The sequence below is a fragment of the Phaethon aethereus genome, assembly GCF_964289735.1.
Source record: "Phaethon aethereus genome assembly, chromosome: 6".
Taxonomy (NCBI): domain Eukaryota; kingdom Metazoa; phylum Chordata; class Aves; order Phaethontiformes; family Phaethontidae; genus Phaethon; species Phaethon aethereus.
In genome coordinates, this window is record NC_138580.1 from 20,711,716 (window position 1) to 20,730,752 (window position 19,037).

General features: G+C 37.7%; 1 protein-coding gene across 1 annotated transcript in view; it reads right to left on the reverse strand.

The window, feature by feature from the left end:
• Nucleotides 1–19,037, reverse strand: part of GRB14 (growth factor receptor bound protein 14) — a 67,572-nt gene that overhangs the window by 24,179 nt on the left and 24,356 nt on the right. The window contains exon 3 of the mRNA XM_082001457.1: nt 3,264–3,420. Coding sequence (XP_081857583.1) covers nt 3,264–3,420 — 157 coding nt within the window. The remainder of the gene's footprint in view (nt 1–3,263; nt 3,421–19,037) is intronic.

A 19,037-nucleotide genomic window follows, 5' to 3' on the forward strand; every position in this document is an offset into this window, starting at 1 on the left:
AGACTCCAACACCAAGGTACCTGGTGGTAGGGATGACATGATATCATATTTCAGCTGTCTTGAATAATCTTAGACAAGGTGAAAAACATGCAAAAATTTATTTGAATTCAATAGCTTGGGACAAAAAGGACACATACCAGAAGCACACAGTTCTGAAATATTTTGCTATTTATAGTGTCGTAATAACCATACTCCAGGTATCTGAAATAGAGCCCAGGGTACTGCAGAACTTCCGAGGTGGTTGGGAAGGCTGGGGATCCTGGGTGGCGAGGCAGTGGCAGTGGGCTGTGCGCAGCGTGGGTGCCCCACGGCAGGCAGGTGGGCTGCACCGGCTGGTGTCCCGGGGAAGCGGCACAGGGGGGCAAATCATCTCTCCTGCCCACTGGCCCAGAGTCAACACCACCCGGTCAGCACTTGCCATGCAATGCAGTGAGGACACAACCACGCTTAATTTTCAACAATACAGTTCCACACTAAAGGGCATATAGATTTGTGAAAACAGCAATATACAGACAGTGGTTTTATGTTTTCTTTTGGGTGGGATTTTTTTTTTTTCCCCCCTTTTTTAACCTTCACATGCAGATACCTCCACACAGCAATGAAGGCACACTCCGGTGATGTAATTAATGTCTGTCTTGATTAAAAGCAGAACGCTGTGCTCAGTTCACTAAGATTCATGCAATCACATCCAATTCAGGAGTATTCAGATAGCTGTAAGAAAATGTTCACTAATTGATGAATGAATTATTAATCCCCATCATACTGGAATTTACACAGACACACACACTCACTCACTCACAGTACTTCTCCTTTCTATATCCATTCATTTAACTTGGGAGCAGCAAAAGAATGTCCAGATTTCCATGGGTAAAACATACAACAAAATAATAAATAGAAAACAGCCCAAAACCAAATCATCATTTGAAAAATATTTGTTCACACTACTCATCCAGTGCTTAAGAATATACTTAATGCAAGTCAAGATCAATATGCTAAACCTTTCCAACAAAAAACAGATCTAAAAGTATCATAAAAATAAATACATTATTATTCAGTATTATTAAAAAAGAGGCTATCTCACATTTTTCTTTCCTTGGCTAGTAATGTTGAATCACCATCCTCATCATCTAGGAAATAATTTTATATTAAGAGTGAACAATTCACCTTTTTCTAGAATTATGCCCAAAGCAGCTGGAGCTTGTATGTATGAAGACTGTACGGTGAATGCAGGTCTTCCTGAAATTTTCAAAATTGCTGATCTTAGGAAAAGAAACTTCACTAATGATTTGATATTGAAATCTTCAAAGAAATCTTTCAGACTGAAGCAAACACACTATTTGACAAAGAGTGTATCATGCAAATAAACAAACCTGGAGAAACAATGCCACTATTTTGCTGGGCATGGTTTGTCAAAAGTGTTTTCTTCAATAGTTACTATGCTACTTAAACACCAGCCACACTAAAAACCACAGAAAACACTTCTACTATTTATATAGTAGTGTTGTCTAAAGCCGTTTTTATACCTCCTCTTCTGCAGCAGTCAGTCATTTACAGCCTCGACCCAGATTTAACTGTGACCTTACTCAGAGCTGGAAGCATCTTACAACCGATACATTCAGTGCAAAAGGTTATAAATATCTTTGAAATGTTACAAAGCAAGAAAAAAAAAAATTGAAAAACGTTTGTGGCTGCCTTCATAGAATAAAGGAGCAGAAAAGGGCAGAAAACTGTTTTAGCTTTTGTAGTTCATCTTTAAAATACAGCTGTTAAACATAATACAGTTGGAGATGCACAGTCAAGTTTATTTTACATAAATGCACGAGTCCAGATTCCCTAGATACATATACAGAAAGGGAGTTTAACAATAGCTCTTAGCCATATATAAATATCCGGGGGGTGTTGTGGGTGGTTTTTTTTTGCTGGTGGTGGTGTGTGTTTCTTTTAAAAATTAATTACCAGGTGTCAGTGCAGTCTCTTCTGAGAACTAAGGACTCCAAAGAGTTTTGTATGTATTTTAGAATGCAGGAAAGTCCCCAGAACATCCTCTTTCTCAAGCTACACTTTGGACTAGCAGCTGGAACTGCCCTTGAGGTTGCAGTAGTAGTACTACCTTAGGTAACTCTAGTACAGTGCCAAAGTTCAAGAATAACAAGGAAACTTTAAGTGACATGAAATTAAAACCAGATTTTTTATGGTATTTGTCTTCTAGTAGATTTTTCTGACATAATTCCCCATCAAAACCAAACAATACAGTACTGAAACATAGTGCTGTAAAAGCAAGTAAGATTGTCTGACTAGAGTATCAGTTCAATACTACATCCTAGCAGTGAGCTGCTAAACTCATCTTTAGCAGAGTAAAGTCTTTCCTGTGTGTTCTGCATTTTTACATCTCTGCAAAGACCTCTGTTCTCCCTATATTTAATTTGTCTTAATGTGTTTTTATACTGCAAAATTACGTCTATACACTACAAAAAGGAACAGAGACCAGAAGTTAAAATTATAGTCGTGATCTGAACCACCTTTTAAACTGTATAATAGGAAAAGGGTTTTTTTATTACACTAGAGGAACACTGATGGTGTGGAACAAGTTCACAGCGTTTCATTTCCAGCAACTTAAATAATAAGCATAAAGTCACTTCAACACAGTTCATTGGTCCATAACTGGAAGTTTAGAAGAATGGTTTTGTTTTGCTTTTTAAGCAGTCCTGTCCCAGAGTTCACAATAAATCTAGCCAAACTGATTGTGCTGAATGCAAATACTGACAGCCTGCTCTGACATTGTTTCTGAAGACTGAGTCCTATTATCCAGACAGAATAGCACTGTGTAACTGCTTTCTATCCTTGATGTCAGAGATTTCACTCAGGTGTGTTGCGAACAATAAAGATTTTATTTGCAATTAAAGTAACCCAAGTCTCGCTAGAGATAAGCGGGAAATACCATTAAAAGTCGAAGAACTGCCAAAGAAAAGCGAGGTAAGAGCAAGGAGTAATTTGCAGTGAGAACCTTAATAGTCAGTGTCCTCAAAACCACTTACAGACGCAGATCAAGCAGCGTGAGGCAAATGTACTATGACAAAATGTACTTTTAACTATGCTTTCAAAAGAAGAGAAACACAAGCAACAACTCCCCCCAAAAAAGAACAAATTCACACAATTCTCCCATCATTTTTTTCCAAGGCTTTCTATTACAATTGTACCTCTATGTGAAAATGAAAACCAAACTCCTCATTTACTGCCTTACCATTATATAATATCAGTCTTACCTAAACCTGTGTGGGCAAGTTGTTCAAACAGAGTCCAGCTGTGGTCATCAATATAGTGGTTCTTCAATATCAACAACTGACATACATCCCTGGCTGTTACATCACTTGGTACTTCCAAAGCTCTGCTGGTATCATCTTCACTATACACTTTAATTACCTGCAATAATTAAAAAAGCTAAAATATCCGTAAGTTTAATCTTTGATTCAGTTAGTCCAAATATGTTCCTCTCTCAGCTTCATGACTGAGACAAGAACCTATACATGTAGGATGCAATACTAAAGACAGCCATTTCTCTCTAGTGCAATGTTCACAATTTTGTAATTGAGAACAAAACAGCTGAACAAAGCACATCCCACTTCTAAATTTGGCTACTGGACATCCCTTATCACACGACAGTGGACACATTCACTTTTAAAAAAAAAAACTGTAATGGAGAGGTAAATAAACCTGGTGAAACTGTACTTTCTTATGTAAGGTAAGGAAGAAACCACAGAGGGTAATCAGTGAAACTGATGAACTCTATGACTGCAGATTTGATAGAGTTAGTTCAGAGAACCGCAATCATATTCAAGACGCTCAGAATTCTATAGACAATAAAAATACAAGATGCTACAGAGCTACTTCAAATATTGACAAGCAAGAACTGCAACTATAAGTAAAAAAAAGGCATATATACATACATGCAGAACCAAAAATGTCATACATGGAAAAGAATTACCTTCATATGAGGACCAGGAAAGTAAACAACATGTTTTAGAAGATGTACATGCAAAAAAAAATCTCACAAAGTACACAATTTTTATCATGTTTTATCTCAGTATTTTTCCAACTTTCTTTATTCTAAGTATGTTGGGGGGTAAGGGAAGGAGGGAAATATAAACTCTCATGACTTATAGTTGTCAGTTTTACTTTCACATTTCAGTAAAAATTCGTATTTTTCAACATTGGTTCATGTTTTACACTCCCGAATAACAGGTGTCCAGTAAGTTTTTGAAGATGTAAAGCTTGAACTGAACCTGCTTATGCTTAGTTTCAAATGAAGAGGCTGAGGAAGTCTTATTGCATATTGACTGTTTGAAAGAAGGCATGAACATTTTTTGCTGTATTTTTTTTCTCTGGAGGAGAATGAACCAGTGAATCAGATGAATCAGCAAGTTGGATGGAATTGATGCAAATCACTATGCTCTGTCTTCGTAAGCTCTGCACAGTAACTAATCCCATTAAATACAGAGGTTTTTGTGATATAAGAGTAGAAAATAATTTCATATTCCTCACAGCAGTCAAGAAACTCAATACTCTGTTAGGTTTCCTCATTTTTTAAAAGTAGACAAAGCAGAAAAAGCGACAAACATTGAGGCTGCTGATACATGGATCAGCTCTTATCTGTGGTACTGTATGTTGGAATAGAGCCATGGTCTCTATTCCAAAATCTAATGAGATTCCAAAAATGATGTTTGAGATTTTGTTATAAACACAAACAGGCAGGTAAAAATGAGGGTAGATTTAGAAGATTTGATGCAACATTAAACATGTCATAAAAGTCTTCCAGGTACTCAGAAACACATTAAGTGATGCAGTCTGGAATGCATCTTTTTTACTCTGTATTTTCAAACAAGCATTTTCACCCAAAAGCCACTCAACATCATGAGATTGGGACATGAATTCACCTTTAAGAATGGGATTTATTCCCCAATATTTACACTTTCTACTAGTGCGAAGTAACACTGAGCAACATTATTCCCCCTCTACCAGAACAGCAGGAGTCTGAATGCCTATCCCCAGTGCAGTGCCTGCTGCGTACTGTGCCAACAGAAACACTGAGCAGCTCGCTTGCAAGTGACAGTCTGGCCGCAACAGCAAGGACCTCAGCACAGGCTAAACTACCCTGCCTGTCAAAGCACAGACACCCTCAAAACAAAGGGTGTCCACGATGTTTTTAATTTTTCTCAAAAATCATCCTCTCAGTTTATTCAATTTATCCATATTTATCAGAATACATGACACACCTCATCTGAACATTATGCACAAAACCTAAATAGCATTGTAAACCCTTCATTAAGCATCAGGACACAAGGTCTTACTTTAAAGACAAACAAGCATGTTATCGTCAGTCAGTCCTTAATTGCTGCCTTACTAAACACATGCTCATTTCAAGCATCTAATGAAAATCAGCAAGGTATTGTTGCCCTAACCTGTTACAGAGGCTCCTTCTCTGCTTTGTGCCTAAGTTGGTAGGAACGTTAGCAAGGAGCTGCAACCGTATGTCCTCCCACCTGCTGCTCTCCCACTAATGGGGGGAGGGAAAAAAAAAAAATATCAGGTCAGCTCACCCATGCTTTCCAAACGTCAGAACAAAGGAAAAAGGACTCCACTTGAAAACTGTGTAGAGATTGAAGTACACTGATGGCCTTACTCCTCTCCAAAAAACTGCTTTTATCTATGGAAATACATATATGGCAGTTCTGGTACAAACTTTGGCCATGCATATTAAATAAGCATGAAGTCCATTATGATTTGCTTTAATATTTCAGATGATATATGATGACAGTCCAAGAGTTCCACAGAAAGTTCAGCCACCCTTGCCACACCACCGATCTCCAGGATATGGAAAACATTAAAATCATGCTTCTAAAGTGGTGAAAATCTCTCTCTACTCATGAATCAACCACCTCAAAGCACAGTCTTCCCGGGAAAACAGGCAGAGCATGGAGAAAGTCAATCCAAGGTCTAAGCTACAGGCCAGTACTTACCTTTAATACAAAAGGCAAAAAGACCACATCAATATTAAATTCAACGACCAATACTGCCAAAGCAGCCATGGTTGGTGGCTATGGTTGGTTTTATAAGATGTCTATGCTTTGGCAGCATTCCCACCACTGAGCAAGTGAGACAGGGAACCAAGCAGCCTGCTTGCAGTAGGGTCTGGTACCAGACACACAACTTAAACTCCTACTCCAGTCGCACAGAAATTATGTTCTGCAGTTCAGGATAAACCAGCATGAATTATTTACATTCCTGTAGTATTTACAAGGATTCAAAGACTGAATTAGAAGAGGTGTCTGGCAGGGTGCACTATGAATGGGATGGAGGGCTGTACAGGTGAGTAGACAAAACAGCATCCCATCACCTTAAAATGTGTCCTACCCTGGGCAGCACTGAAGGTCGAGGACAACTTCATTAGCCTCTCCAGCAAGTCTGTCTCAGGCTGAATCTAATAGATTTTACAGGCTGAAGTGCCAGGAAGGAGAGAGACCATGCACAGGAGGGGAAAGGAAGGGGGAGAATTAAAGTGACTTCCCTTGTGTTTACTAGATAGTTGTTGTAGGTCCCTTCTGACTTAAATATTCTATTCTATTTCTCAATATTCTCACAATAAAACCAGGGTGAGAATCCACACCAGTGCCCTGGCTAGGGATGCTGCCAGCATGTAGTAGCAACTACAGTTTTCTCCAGGTACTCATCAAGGTAGGTGGTATGCTGGTTTTACAGCAAGAGCACGTACAGTCCATGCTGAGGCCCTTGACGGACGATTTTTACAGAAATTCTTTTTAAAAGGGTTAAGAGTGCAGATGACTACAGTCTTATTGCTGAACAAATAGAAAAGACTTTTTAAAATGCTGAAGACAGCAACACAAGTCATGATAATGAGCTGCCTGCGGCCATTCAACTCAGGGAGTGGGAAGCCTTGGAGGTGGCCTTGGACTATAGCACAGCTAAAACAAAACAACACAACACAACAACAACAACAACAAAAAGGAGAAAAAAAACCAGATTTTATATTCTCTGTGGGTATTCTCACTTGGCTTTCTCAGTATAGGGAAATAAATCCTGTGCAAGTCTAAGACAACAGATCACCCCAGCTCACAGCTATGACATGCTACCTTATAAAACACAAATGCTGTGCCCTTTTTCTCTTCCTTGCAAAGGATTCAAATACAGCAGAAGACAACAGACAGGCAGTCACCTAACAGACCCTTCTGAACTTCTGTTACAGTTTTAGTTTAATGAATTGAATGTGACGGTGTAAATCTCATCAGTTAGAGTGACCTTTGAGGAGTTTTTTAATTAGAAAAAGTTGCTCAGTCTGTGCTTTCTGCTGTGCTTGAAGCAAAGTCTCTTGTAGGATTTGTTGGGAATGTATTTGTTCCAAGGGGAGTGGATCACATGGAAAAGAATAAATTCAAAATCTCATTTTTCCTGGGAAATATTTTGCAATAAAAACTTAGCTTCCCAGAAGTAGAGGGTGCTCCAAGAATTAAAGGGTGGCAGGATTAAGCTGAAGATGCAGTTATGCTGACCTCCTATAGAGATGAAGAAACTTGAGCAACCACTTTATTTTTATTACCCGTTATCACCATGCATTAGGCTGGCCAGTCATCCCCCCTCTCTTCCATTTTTTCCCCTGAAAATTTGTCTGAGAAATAGCACACAAGAAAAGAGCTACTAACTGAGAACAAACTGTCATTACATTTTTCATTACCATACATTCTCAATCTTTGTTCTAAAGCAAGCTATTTAACTTCCCTTGCCAACACATATTAGTAGACAGTTAGAAAAAGTTGGCTCAGTAGTGCTCATACCTTCTTCTTTCCTGTCTAATTCATAAATACAAGGAGATTTTAGTTCTTCCCAAGGTCAGAAAAAGAAACAACTCAGTATCTTCCATTTAAGCCACTGGAAATAAGAAATTAGCAGCTCCAAGATCTTCTTATAAGAAGAGGAAAGCACCAAGATGAGCATGACAAACATTAATAATTTCCATTGCCTATGGGAATAAGCAAGGAGGTATAGCTTTCCGACGCATCCTCTTTCCATTTTTCAATATATTAAAAATCAACCAAGATCCCAGATATCTTGCTTCAAAATAAAATATATTACTGTTTGTATTTCACTAATAATCTGAACTCAGAATATAAAATCAATATTGACAAATACAACTTAGTATTTAACACAGAAAAGGATAAAGCACACACTAGCTTTTATACTAAAAAAAAATCAGAAGGAGCAAAAAAAATCAGAAACTGTTTAAAAGAATACGTAAAAGAGCACATAAGGTAATCAGTGTGGGAGGAGGGAGGAGCAAGAGAAGGCTAGACTCTAATTCCCCAAGTGTTCTTCCACACTCAATCATCATCTCCACTACAATAATTAAATAATGTTTCATAGACTTTTAAGAGAGGATGTCCAAGTCTGATTCTTCAGAATCTTCAAGCCATCTGTTTTCAGAAGTTCCAATCTGCGGAAACTACACAAACATATGGAAAGACCATACCCTACACTGAGCAGTTTCAAATTTCAAACTAAGTCCTAACATGTGAAAAAAGCCAGGTAGATACAACAGAAAAAGAACCACTCAGCAAATGGAGTCCATATTTAGGTGCCTCCATCAAAATGACCTGACATTTACATGACTCTTAATGCTTCTGTATAGCCATGAATCAGTGGATGGTCAGCACCTTTAAAAAAAAAAAAAAAATCAGGCCACTTTTATTTATAAAGATACAAGGACCTAACCTGTATCAAAAAATGATTTATCCTTTGTACAATTATTTTTCCCCATGAATAAAACGTCACACGTTTTGTACTTACATTACCATTTCAGTCACATTTACATTAAATGCGCGGTTATTGTATGCAAAACCAGGCCTTAAAAAGTCTTACACTCCAGGGTGCCATACTTCTCCCGAGATCCTGCCTGATACTGTGCTAACCTCTGTCTTTAGTGTTAACTAACAGGCTATTTGCCTGAAGCATTTGTTCTCCAACTTCCAACCTTGCCCCCTGCTAGACAAAGTTTTTTGCTTATTGATATTGGCAGAGGGTAGTGGTATTTGGAGTGTATTTGAACTACAGTGGAAGATCCTGGAAATTTCTAACATTTTGAACTATTTTATGACTTCTAGCAATAGCCTGTCTTGTTTTGAGAGAATCAGCAAAATTCCACATTCATAAACATATTTAAGGGCACGTTAACTCACGACTAGTTAAAAAAAAAAAAAGTGTGTTAGTAAAACTTGCTGTCTTCATTACCAGGTGTGAATGCAAGCCTTTCCCTTTAAATATCCCAGTCTACAGTTAAAAGGCCATCTTCCAGTATTTCCTCCAAAGGGAAGATTTCCAGGCCAAAAGGATTATCAGAGTTTGTGGAATTTTACACCTATCATTAAAAAAAAAAGTGCTGTCCTGGTTTCAGCTGGGATAGAGTTAATTTTCTTCACAGAAGCTAGTGTGAGGCTGTGTTTTGGATTTGGGATGAGAAAATGTTGATAACGTGCTGATGTTTTCATTTGTTGCTAAGCAGTCAAGGGCCGTCCGGCTTTTCATGCTGGCCCGACCGCCAGGCTTTTCCTGCACGGTGCACGGGGAGCCGGGAGCACAGCCGGGACAGCTGACCCAGGCTGGCCAAAGGGATATTCCATACCATATGAGTCATGCTTGGTATGTAAAGCTCGGATGAAGAAGAAGGAAGGGTGGGGTTATGGCATCTGTCTTCCCACGTAACCATTACACGTGATGGAGCCCTGCTTGCCTGGAGATGGCTGAACACCTGCCTGCCCACGGGGAGCGGTGAACGGATTCCTTGTTCTGCTTGGCTTGCGTGCGCGGCTTTTGCTTTCCCTATTAAACCGTCTTCATCTCAAACTGTGAGTTTTCTCACTTTTACTCTTCCAATTCTCTCCCCGTCCCACCGTGGCGGAGTGAGCGAGCACTGCGTGGGGCTTAGCTGCCATCGGGGGCTAAACCACGATGGGTGCGCACAATGATAAACGGAAGCTGCTCACCATAATGCAACTATTTTCTCAATTGCCACAATAGAAGCTTTCAAATCTTTGTCCTGTACGTGTCCCCATGAAGAACGAACAGAGAGAACTAAAGCACAGAGACAAAACAACAGAGGATTCGTTAATATTTTAGGCACCCAAATCCAAAACGGTGGTTGTTAATGCTGTGAACTTCCACAGGAGATTTCACATGGCACCACACGATTTCTGCACAGACTTGTCAATGTAAAACTGGGCAGGTACTAACTGTGACCCAGTGATTAGGGACAATTACCTGGAAGCCTGTCCACGGGGGAAGAGGGCAAATCTGAGTTCTAGCATGCAATCCAAAAACAAAAATTATGTAAAATACAGGTCCTGGTGAATCCTGACTTCTTATTTGGAACAGAGCATAGCTTCAAGAGGCAGAAGGAACGCTGCTCCCATGCAGGATATATATACAGTAGCTTAGGTGACACGAGCATTAGACTTAAAAATTTCTGTCATGCACAGACTCCCTGTATTCCTATCAACTTCAGGAAGGGAAATTTTAAGATCCTGTTGCCAGCAAGACTTTCTGTTCCATGGCTCCAACACAATACCTTGCTTTCTTCTCAAGGTACAAAACAGAAAATGTATGAAAAACAGCCAAAATAGGCAGACTGGACACTTTAGAAGTGACATGAAATAAAACAAAACTGTTATCTTCTTCAGTAGGACCATCAAGGCTATTAAGGAAAAGTCAAGCACCTTGTATGGCTTGTGAAACCATATACTGAAGAATTGGGAGATCAATTTAAAGAAACTGAAGGTAATCCAAGTCACTCATTTCAAGGACAGCAAACATCAAAGAATGAAGTAGTTGCCCAAAGAATGAGGAGCTGTTCTTCCAGGTGACCAAAAGTGAACTTTGCATACACTTACCTATTATTGATAGATTGAGGTATGGTCCCATGAGCACTAAAAGATATAAAACCACTAATAATCAATTATGTCTGTCTTGCAATGAAACCAAACTGCCAAGAAAGGAAAAGCGAAGTCTAGGAAGATTGCCTGCCTTTCCTACCACAATCTAAAAAAATCTCATATATTTCCAAAATCTAACCATTTTTAAAATGACATTTCAAAGAGCAAAAATAATGTCCGTTTCCAGCTAAAGATCACTATCAAGCTCAATCTCTCTAGCATTTCATGAATTTGTTGCCGCAACACACAATGAATTTTTTTTAGACATAAATATTTTGTTAGAAGGTATTAAAAAAATTGTTAATTTCATGGTAACAGTATGTGCTCATTATCAACTAAAACAATGTCTATTTATTTTCTGTAGTAGTCTTCTGATAGTTTACTATGGCACTATGGCAAGTGTACATACAGTCACTCCCTCCCCCAGACTCTTAGTATGGCCCCACCGAATCCAGCAGAAGATTGAATGGAAAAATCCAGCCCATGAATGGAAAAATCACACAAAAAAAAGGAACTAAATAGCAATGTGAAGAAGTAACAAAAAATATTTGAGATTACCTATAGGCACAAAAGGTCCAATTCTTAGTTTTAAAATATGTATGTGCCACCTGACTTTGGGCAAGTCAGTATTACTCCCTCGGTTTCCTTTCTGTAAAATGGGGCAGAGGAACTGAAATCTGTTTCTGTACAGCAAGGTAACAGATTGAACTCATTAAGATTTGTAGAGCACTTAGACTTCCTCATATGACTACTGCTTTAGATGTGTAAATACGTTGTATTATAAAAAAGGAGGTTAAATTATGCAGATCTCCAAATTATAAGCTATGTGCAAAAATATACCAGCAAAGTTCTTTAAAACAAAGGTTATGACAATCATATTATGATGTTAGAAAAAATGGCAGAATGAGGACAATGCTGACATGCAATCATCTCAAAGACAACATCAGTAAAACTGAAGAGAAACAAGGTTTGAAAGACAACAGGATAGTTAAAATATAAATATCATTATTTAATCCTGAATTTGATACATTCACTTTTTCAATATTAGTGAACAGAAGGCAAAATATAGTTATAAATAGTAATAAAATAGTTACAGAAGAGTTAATTTCTCTGTATAAAACTGAACAAAAGGCAAGGTCTAGAGAAAGCAACTTCCATGCTTTAGACAATTAACTCATAGTACAACTGCTTTTAGAGCAGAAAGTAAAATTATTGTTAACTATAGAATAACTATAATTATATGATATTTTGCTCAGAAATTTACATTAATTGGAGAATTAATTAACAACAGCTACTTTGTGAAGTTCAACATACTGTAAGTAAGAATTGCAGTAATAAACACGTAGATTAAACATAGGAAGGGAGCAATTTACCACCATCAACTGCCATTACCACAACAAAGGACCAAATCAGGAGTAAGAAATGCAAAGGGATCTATAGAAGTAAAAAACCACAATAAAGTCCTTAAAAAGAATGCACATTTTTTATAAGGAAAGGCAGGGTTGGACAGGACAATTTATTTAAATAGAGAACCTCAAATTATTCTGCCTTACCAGAGATTTTTTTCAGACTATGGGAATTCCAAACAAAAGCAGTTAAAGAGGCATTTCAAGTACAACTGGTGAAATGTGTATGAATAACTGGGAAGTTGTGAGGAAATGTAAATATCATTAGCAAAAATTGAAAATAACATAATTCCATGGAATAGCAGAAATGAAAGAAAATTAGCAGGTCTGCTAGATGGCTAAGTAGCCAAAGGATCACTTATACAAGATAAACACACTGCAGAGCAGTGAACCAATTCATTTGCATTAACTATTCACAACAGATATGGAAGAGTATGTTCCCAGATCTACTCTTTACAGGTGAAATAAAATTGACCGTTTAAAAAGAAGGGACACTGGAAATGAAAAGGCAAAACCTAAAGGTAACAGAAGGTTATACAGTCTAAAATTTAAAGACACTTCAATGGCAAAGCTCAGTCTATCCTAAAATCAATAGAAATGGAGGATTAAGCTCCATCTATTACTTCATCTGATATGCATAGGGTATAAACTTCTGTTCAGTCCTGAGAAAGAGGAAAAGCTCAAGGACTATTGCAGATGATTAATTTTGGGGTGTTGCATTGTGAATTTCTGAATCACCATTGCCAGGCAGGTAGGTAAGAATGTATTACCAGTACCTGAATCAGTCTCTTCCTAGAAGAAAATCCACTCTTAAATTTATGAAAACTTTTCCCCACCTTGTTCATAGCAGTTACCAGAATGGTTTAATCACCATACTTCTAAAAAATGTCAGTAGAATAATGCAGTTCGCATTATTTGGTATCAATAACTTTCCCCAAGTCCTTCAAAAGAAGAGCTATTATGCAGATGGAGTCATGGCGTAAGAAACTCCAAAATAAACTTGGAATGAATGGCTCATTTTTAGAACAGTTAGTTATAGTTCAGTTATTTCAGACTCTTACTCATACTAATCTTTAAATCAGAGTGGAGAACCCATGTCTTACAAGGCACGCTAAAAATAAGTCTTAGTTATTTTTCATTACATTATTGAGTAATGCTAAGTGTATACATTAACACCTGACGCAAAGTTATTTGAAAATACCTCCTGGCCCTTGGAAAGGTAGAAGGTTCCCTATTCCTGTCTTCTATGAACCACTTACTTACAGACAGCTAATCAAATGTAGGTCACTTCTCAACCTCAGTGCACAGTACACATGGCTCCCCAGTTAATCTAAACCCAGTACATAAGACAGGTAGACCTCAGTGAGGAAGACAAGAGTTTTACATCTTCCTATCCACTAAAAATGAATAAATAAGTGATGATGATAATCCAGTGAAAACTGGGTAAAATTCTTTAACCAAGGGAAAGTAATTGTAAAACTCAGTGGAGAACATAACATAATCAAGCTTCCAAACAAGTACATTTGTACTCAAGCTATTCTCCCTTCTAGCCATGCATCACCACGTCTTAGTGTCAGAATCACCATGCTCATTCCTATAGTTCAGTAAGTCCAACCAATACAGCTCACAGCAAAAAGCTTAAATTATTTGGGCTAAAATGTGCTTGCTTTATGACCTATTATTTTCACTTGGAGCTACTTTAATATTTCTCACAAAATACAGAGAAAATTGCTAAAATAACCAGCAAGGTACAAAACTCATCTAGATAGTGGCTAAGAGTTTCATATTTTGCCCCCAAACCAAGTCCTTTATGATAAAAGTTCAAAAACCTTATTGTTTGATTTAGAGAGATCAATATTCAGGCCAGACTTGATTATTGCATTAAGGTTAGTAAGAGTGTAGTTTCACATGAACTTTTCTTCATGAAAAGTTAATTCAGTCGAGGTGAACAGTTTATTAGCCCTATTAGTAAACTTATAGTATGTAGTATCTTCACTCTGCCTCCACATTGCCTGCCAAGACTTAACTTTACATAGCTTTTATATACTTAATAGTAATACACAGCTTTACATTTTACTATACACAATAGTAACATTTAGAAAGTGCTTACAGATGGAAAAAAACCCCAGTTAGACTAACTGGACTTAAAGAGAGGGAGAGGATGGAAAATCATACTAGAGGATTCAAAGAATCTGACTTGAAGGAAGAACTTCAGTATTTCATTTTAAAAATAAAAAGAGCTTGTGAAATAGAAAATGAACCGAAAATGAAAAAAGTTCCCAGTGCACCAGTGCTCTTTATCCCCCAAACTAGATACATGGTAGAAGTTATCCACATGCTACACTACTTTCCAAAGAAGTCATGTATAAAGATCAGGGGAGAAAGACATTTAAATATAAAGCCACTAAAAGCCACTTCTGTTTTTTTGTTTTCTGTGTGCAGCAAAGTTAAGGGCAGAATATTATCAGCCTCCTGTTTGAATAGCTTGTCCCTATTTATGTCAAAGTGCTAACATTATTTAAATTAGGCTTTCTGTATTTAATAGTGCAGTTTGTCCAACATATCCTTTGCTTGTCATAGATAAATAGAATGCTGTGTTCCAGCACAAGAGAAAGCAAATCTGTTACTGCCACATTCTGGCTGCACTCTATGTTTCTGAAGAAATACTAGCTATAAAAAGAAGTACCTATTGTTTCTACCAGGTTTTTCACACTATGTTTGCTGGTTTCTCACTAGAGCAGATCTCTTGCTGAAGCTGAGAAAGATCAAGTCTCTGAATAACACCATTAAGAAACCAATTAGTTTCACATTTATTTTGCAGCAGTCCTAAAATATTTTTTAAAATAAAATATTTTTTTTTTATGTTCTTTCACTTTTACAATTTTATACAAAAGTTCTGGCTTGAACTACAAAACAGCTTCAAAGCAAAGAATGCATTTATCACCTATGAATTCCCATGGAGGTCACTAGAGGATAAAAGAATGTAGACTCTGTAAGACTAAGCAAAGTTTTTATTTTTAGCTAAAGAAGATACAGTTTGGAAGTTTTCTCAGAATTTCTGGAGTGGTACAAGGAATGTCCAGAGCAAATATGACAAAGGCTATGTAGGTTAATCCACTATAATAAATGGTTGTTTTAGAATGCTGAAACACTTTGCCACTTGGTATAAGACCTAAAAACCTACTTAGCTGGGTCAGACTATAACATCCTTCCAGCCCAGTACTGTCTCCAGGTATCTATTTCTAGTCACTGGTGGTATATAACAGCAAGGTTTAACTGCTGTAGAATAGTTATTCTGACGAAACATTTTCTCCCTCAGCTCTTTGCTACTTGTCTTTCATTTTATTCACATAGCATTGTTTCATCCAGCCAAAGCATAAAATCCAAATATAGAGTAAAACCTGCCATAAAGCTAGTAAGTCTGCTCAAACCATGTAAGACCTTCAACTATACACTGTTGCGTTATTACAGATTTGTCAGAAAATTTTGCCGACAAGTCCAAACCACTACAGGAACAGAAAAAAAGACCAGGAGTACCAGGGCATGGAAATCAGCAAAAATGTAATAGTCATGTAATTCAGGCGAGTCTCACTAAACCAAGCGAACAAAGTGGAACAAAAAAATAATGTTAAGTGGATGATGTAGTAATAAGGAGAGACTAATCATTTCAGAAATGCAGTTCAGAAATACCTCTAATCATTTGTTCTAAAACAAAAATGAGGTATGTAGACTAAACAGCCTTCAGTCATACAGGAAAACTGAGAAGTCAGTAGCACATTTCTCATCTCTACACATGCTGTGATACCCAACATTCAGAGGTCTTCTGGGTTGTCTGGCTGGTGCTTCTCTCCCCCACAAAGAAGCCATGTTCATATCATCATAAATGTATGTATTTTATTTGTGTTATGACCATCCTAAAAAGTCTTGTCAAACAAGATAACCAAAAGGATGGTGACAGACACCAATCCAACACGTTACAATCAATAGGACCAAAGGAAAAATGACAACACTGAGGGTTTGCACACACCGCTGGCAAATAATTCGATGAGCTAGTTAAGTCCGGCTGTCAAGTTAATACAAGACAAGCAGTGGGCTCCAATTGCTGTTCAGTCTAGATACCATTTAAGTGCTGACCTCTTGAAGAAGAATTAACTGCTTCAGAAAAGCAATCTAAGTGGTCTAAGAAAAAAGCACAATGTTACGTTAGGGCAAAGGTCAGAGGTGGAAATGATACAACATGCAACAAGAGCGATGAAAAAGACTGAAGAAATCAGAGTACGCTGAGGGATAGTGAAAAACAGAGGATTCTAGTAGGAAATAAAGGAAAAATATTAAGGGTGTCAGCTGAACACTTCCTCCCAGGTCTCAGTCCTTCGTAAGAATTTTAGTGGTGCCAAAAAGAAAAGGTATCAGCAAAGATACAAATAACAGGAAGTTGTAACCTCAGGGATGTGCAGGGCATGGGAAAGAAAGGAACCAAAGATATCTCTCCAAGTTAACATTTCTGATGCCCAAGCATGCGTATTGGTAGAGATATAGGTCAGCAGTACAAGACAGCCAGTAGGGTCTGCCAGAGAGAGGAGATGAAATATGTTACGAGAAATATGATGAGAGCCTATCAACTCTGGCTCAAGAAGCTGGATGTGTATTCTTGGAAAGTGTGACTTGGAAAGTTTGACTCACCTTGCTTTGTACTGTTCCTTAGGCACCCATTATGTGCTGTACTCTGCCAGAATAAATCTGTTCGCATAACTAAACTATGAAAAACAGGTTACCTTGAAATAATGCAATCATAAATAAAGGGTTGAAAGCAACTAAATAAGGCAACTTCAAAAAAGAAACTTTAGGAGTTCACTACCAAATGTAGGAGACTAAGATGGACTGGAGCCAGGGTAAAATTTCCAGTGTTACAATAGCATTATATTGGTTCAGAAGTTTTGATCATACAGTAATAACTTCTTTTTTTAGGCCCTTAGGCAGCTGACATTTTGCTGGGTTCGTCCTGCCTCTGTTCCTGACACATAGGCAGAGAAACAAGGAGTGGAGGAACATGGGGTATGGCCAGTACCCATAGCAACAGCATGAAAATGAGGAAGAAAGCAAGCTTAAATATGAAAAATTCCTTGGTGGAAGGTGATGAATTTTCTTTGTATACATTAGTATATCTTCAATGTATCAAAAGTAAATAAAATTTTCTAATTTTTTAGGTACTTGCTTATGTATTGTAGCATGTTGAAAGTAATGCACAGAAGACATAAGTAAGTGAAATTTGATTTTCGCATAGGGCTGATGCCAACATCTTGTATGCAGTTTGTTGAGTTTCCCCCTTCATATATAGCAATGCAGCGTAATCAGTACAGGATTTACTACCAGCAGAAATAACTATTCAGCAATAGCTCTTGATATACTTCAAGGCTAGATAACACAGTCTGAAGGTCAAGTTCTGACTTCTTGAAGCCTAATTTATTCAACAGAAGACTAAAGTACTAGAGCTAGAAAATGGCCAAGCACTTTCTTCAGTTGATGAAAAAGCTGTTTTTTTCCAAAGGATTTCTGCCAACAGAAAAGGATTATGAGCAGAGTAGGGCACTAAACACTGCCAATTTCCTTGGTTACTGTATAAGGAATGTTAGATGTTCAAAGAAGGCAAGAAGAAACTGAAAAACATATCAAAGATTTGTTCAAGAACTGAAGACAGAGAGGAGACAGAGTGCAACATTAATTGTGCCACTAAACCTTGTCAAACTATACAAGGGACAAGTAATGACCAAGTGTTTCAAACCACTGAGATTTTAAAAGACTTTTTAAAAAGCTCTGTGCACTTATTACTCACACACACACACATACATACATCCCTTCACAGCAACTATGCAGCACAGTGCTATACATTTTAAATTCCAAGATCATTGACGATTTTGTGTACAAAATATTCTGTAAAATTTCATTGCTTGTAGACATTGAAATGTCACAGGATAGAAAAAAATATCTCTCTCCACCTCAGTAGCTGAACCATAGGTATTGCTAAAGTTAGCAATTTTCATTTCATTTATACTTGTGGGATCATTTTTATACACAATAAAAATGGTAGGAAGCTTTACTGGTTTCATGTTTTTCAAAGCAGGAAATATGACTGGTCAACTCATATAAGACTGCTATACCAGAATCCATTTTTAGGTGCTTGCTTGAGTATAAAGAGTACATATTCAAAGCAAAAATTGGTCACAGAATCCTTCTCAAGTATAGTATCAGATCTAGATTTATCTGGCCAATATCATCAGAGAGGGGAAAAATCCTGCAACACTTTCCCCTGAGGAGGCCCTGTTAGTAGCTCTCTCCTACGGTTCCTGGATCTCCTTCCTCCAGATCTCTTCCACAAAGACAGAAAATGCTAGTCTGCCACCCTGCTTCCTCCCTGTGATCCACAAACTGAATCTCCAGCATCACATCAGCCTCTGTCATGAGTAGGTAACTTAGTATCTGCAAGTACAGTACGACGGATGCCTGAATTCCAAGCAGTTCATGAATCCTTCCACAGCTAACATGAAAGTTGCATGCTCCCTCTAACAAGTATCTGAGGGAGATACTTGTAAAACTAATTTCACAAAGTTTTTATCTACTATCAAGAGGAAGCAAGAATTCC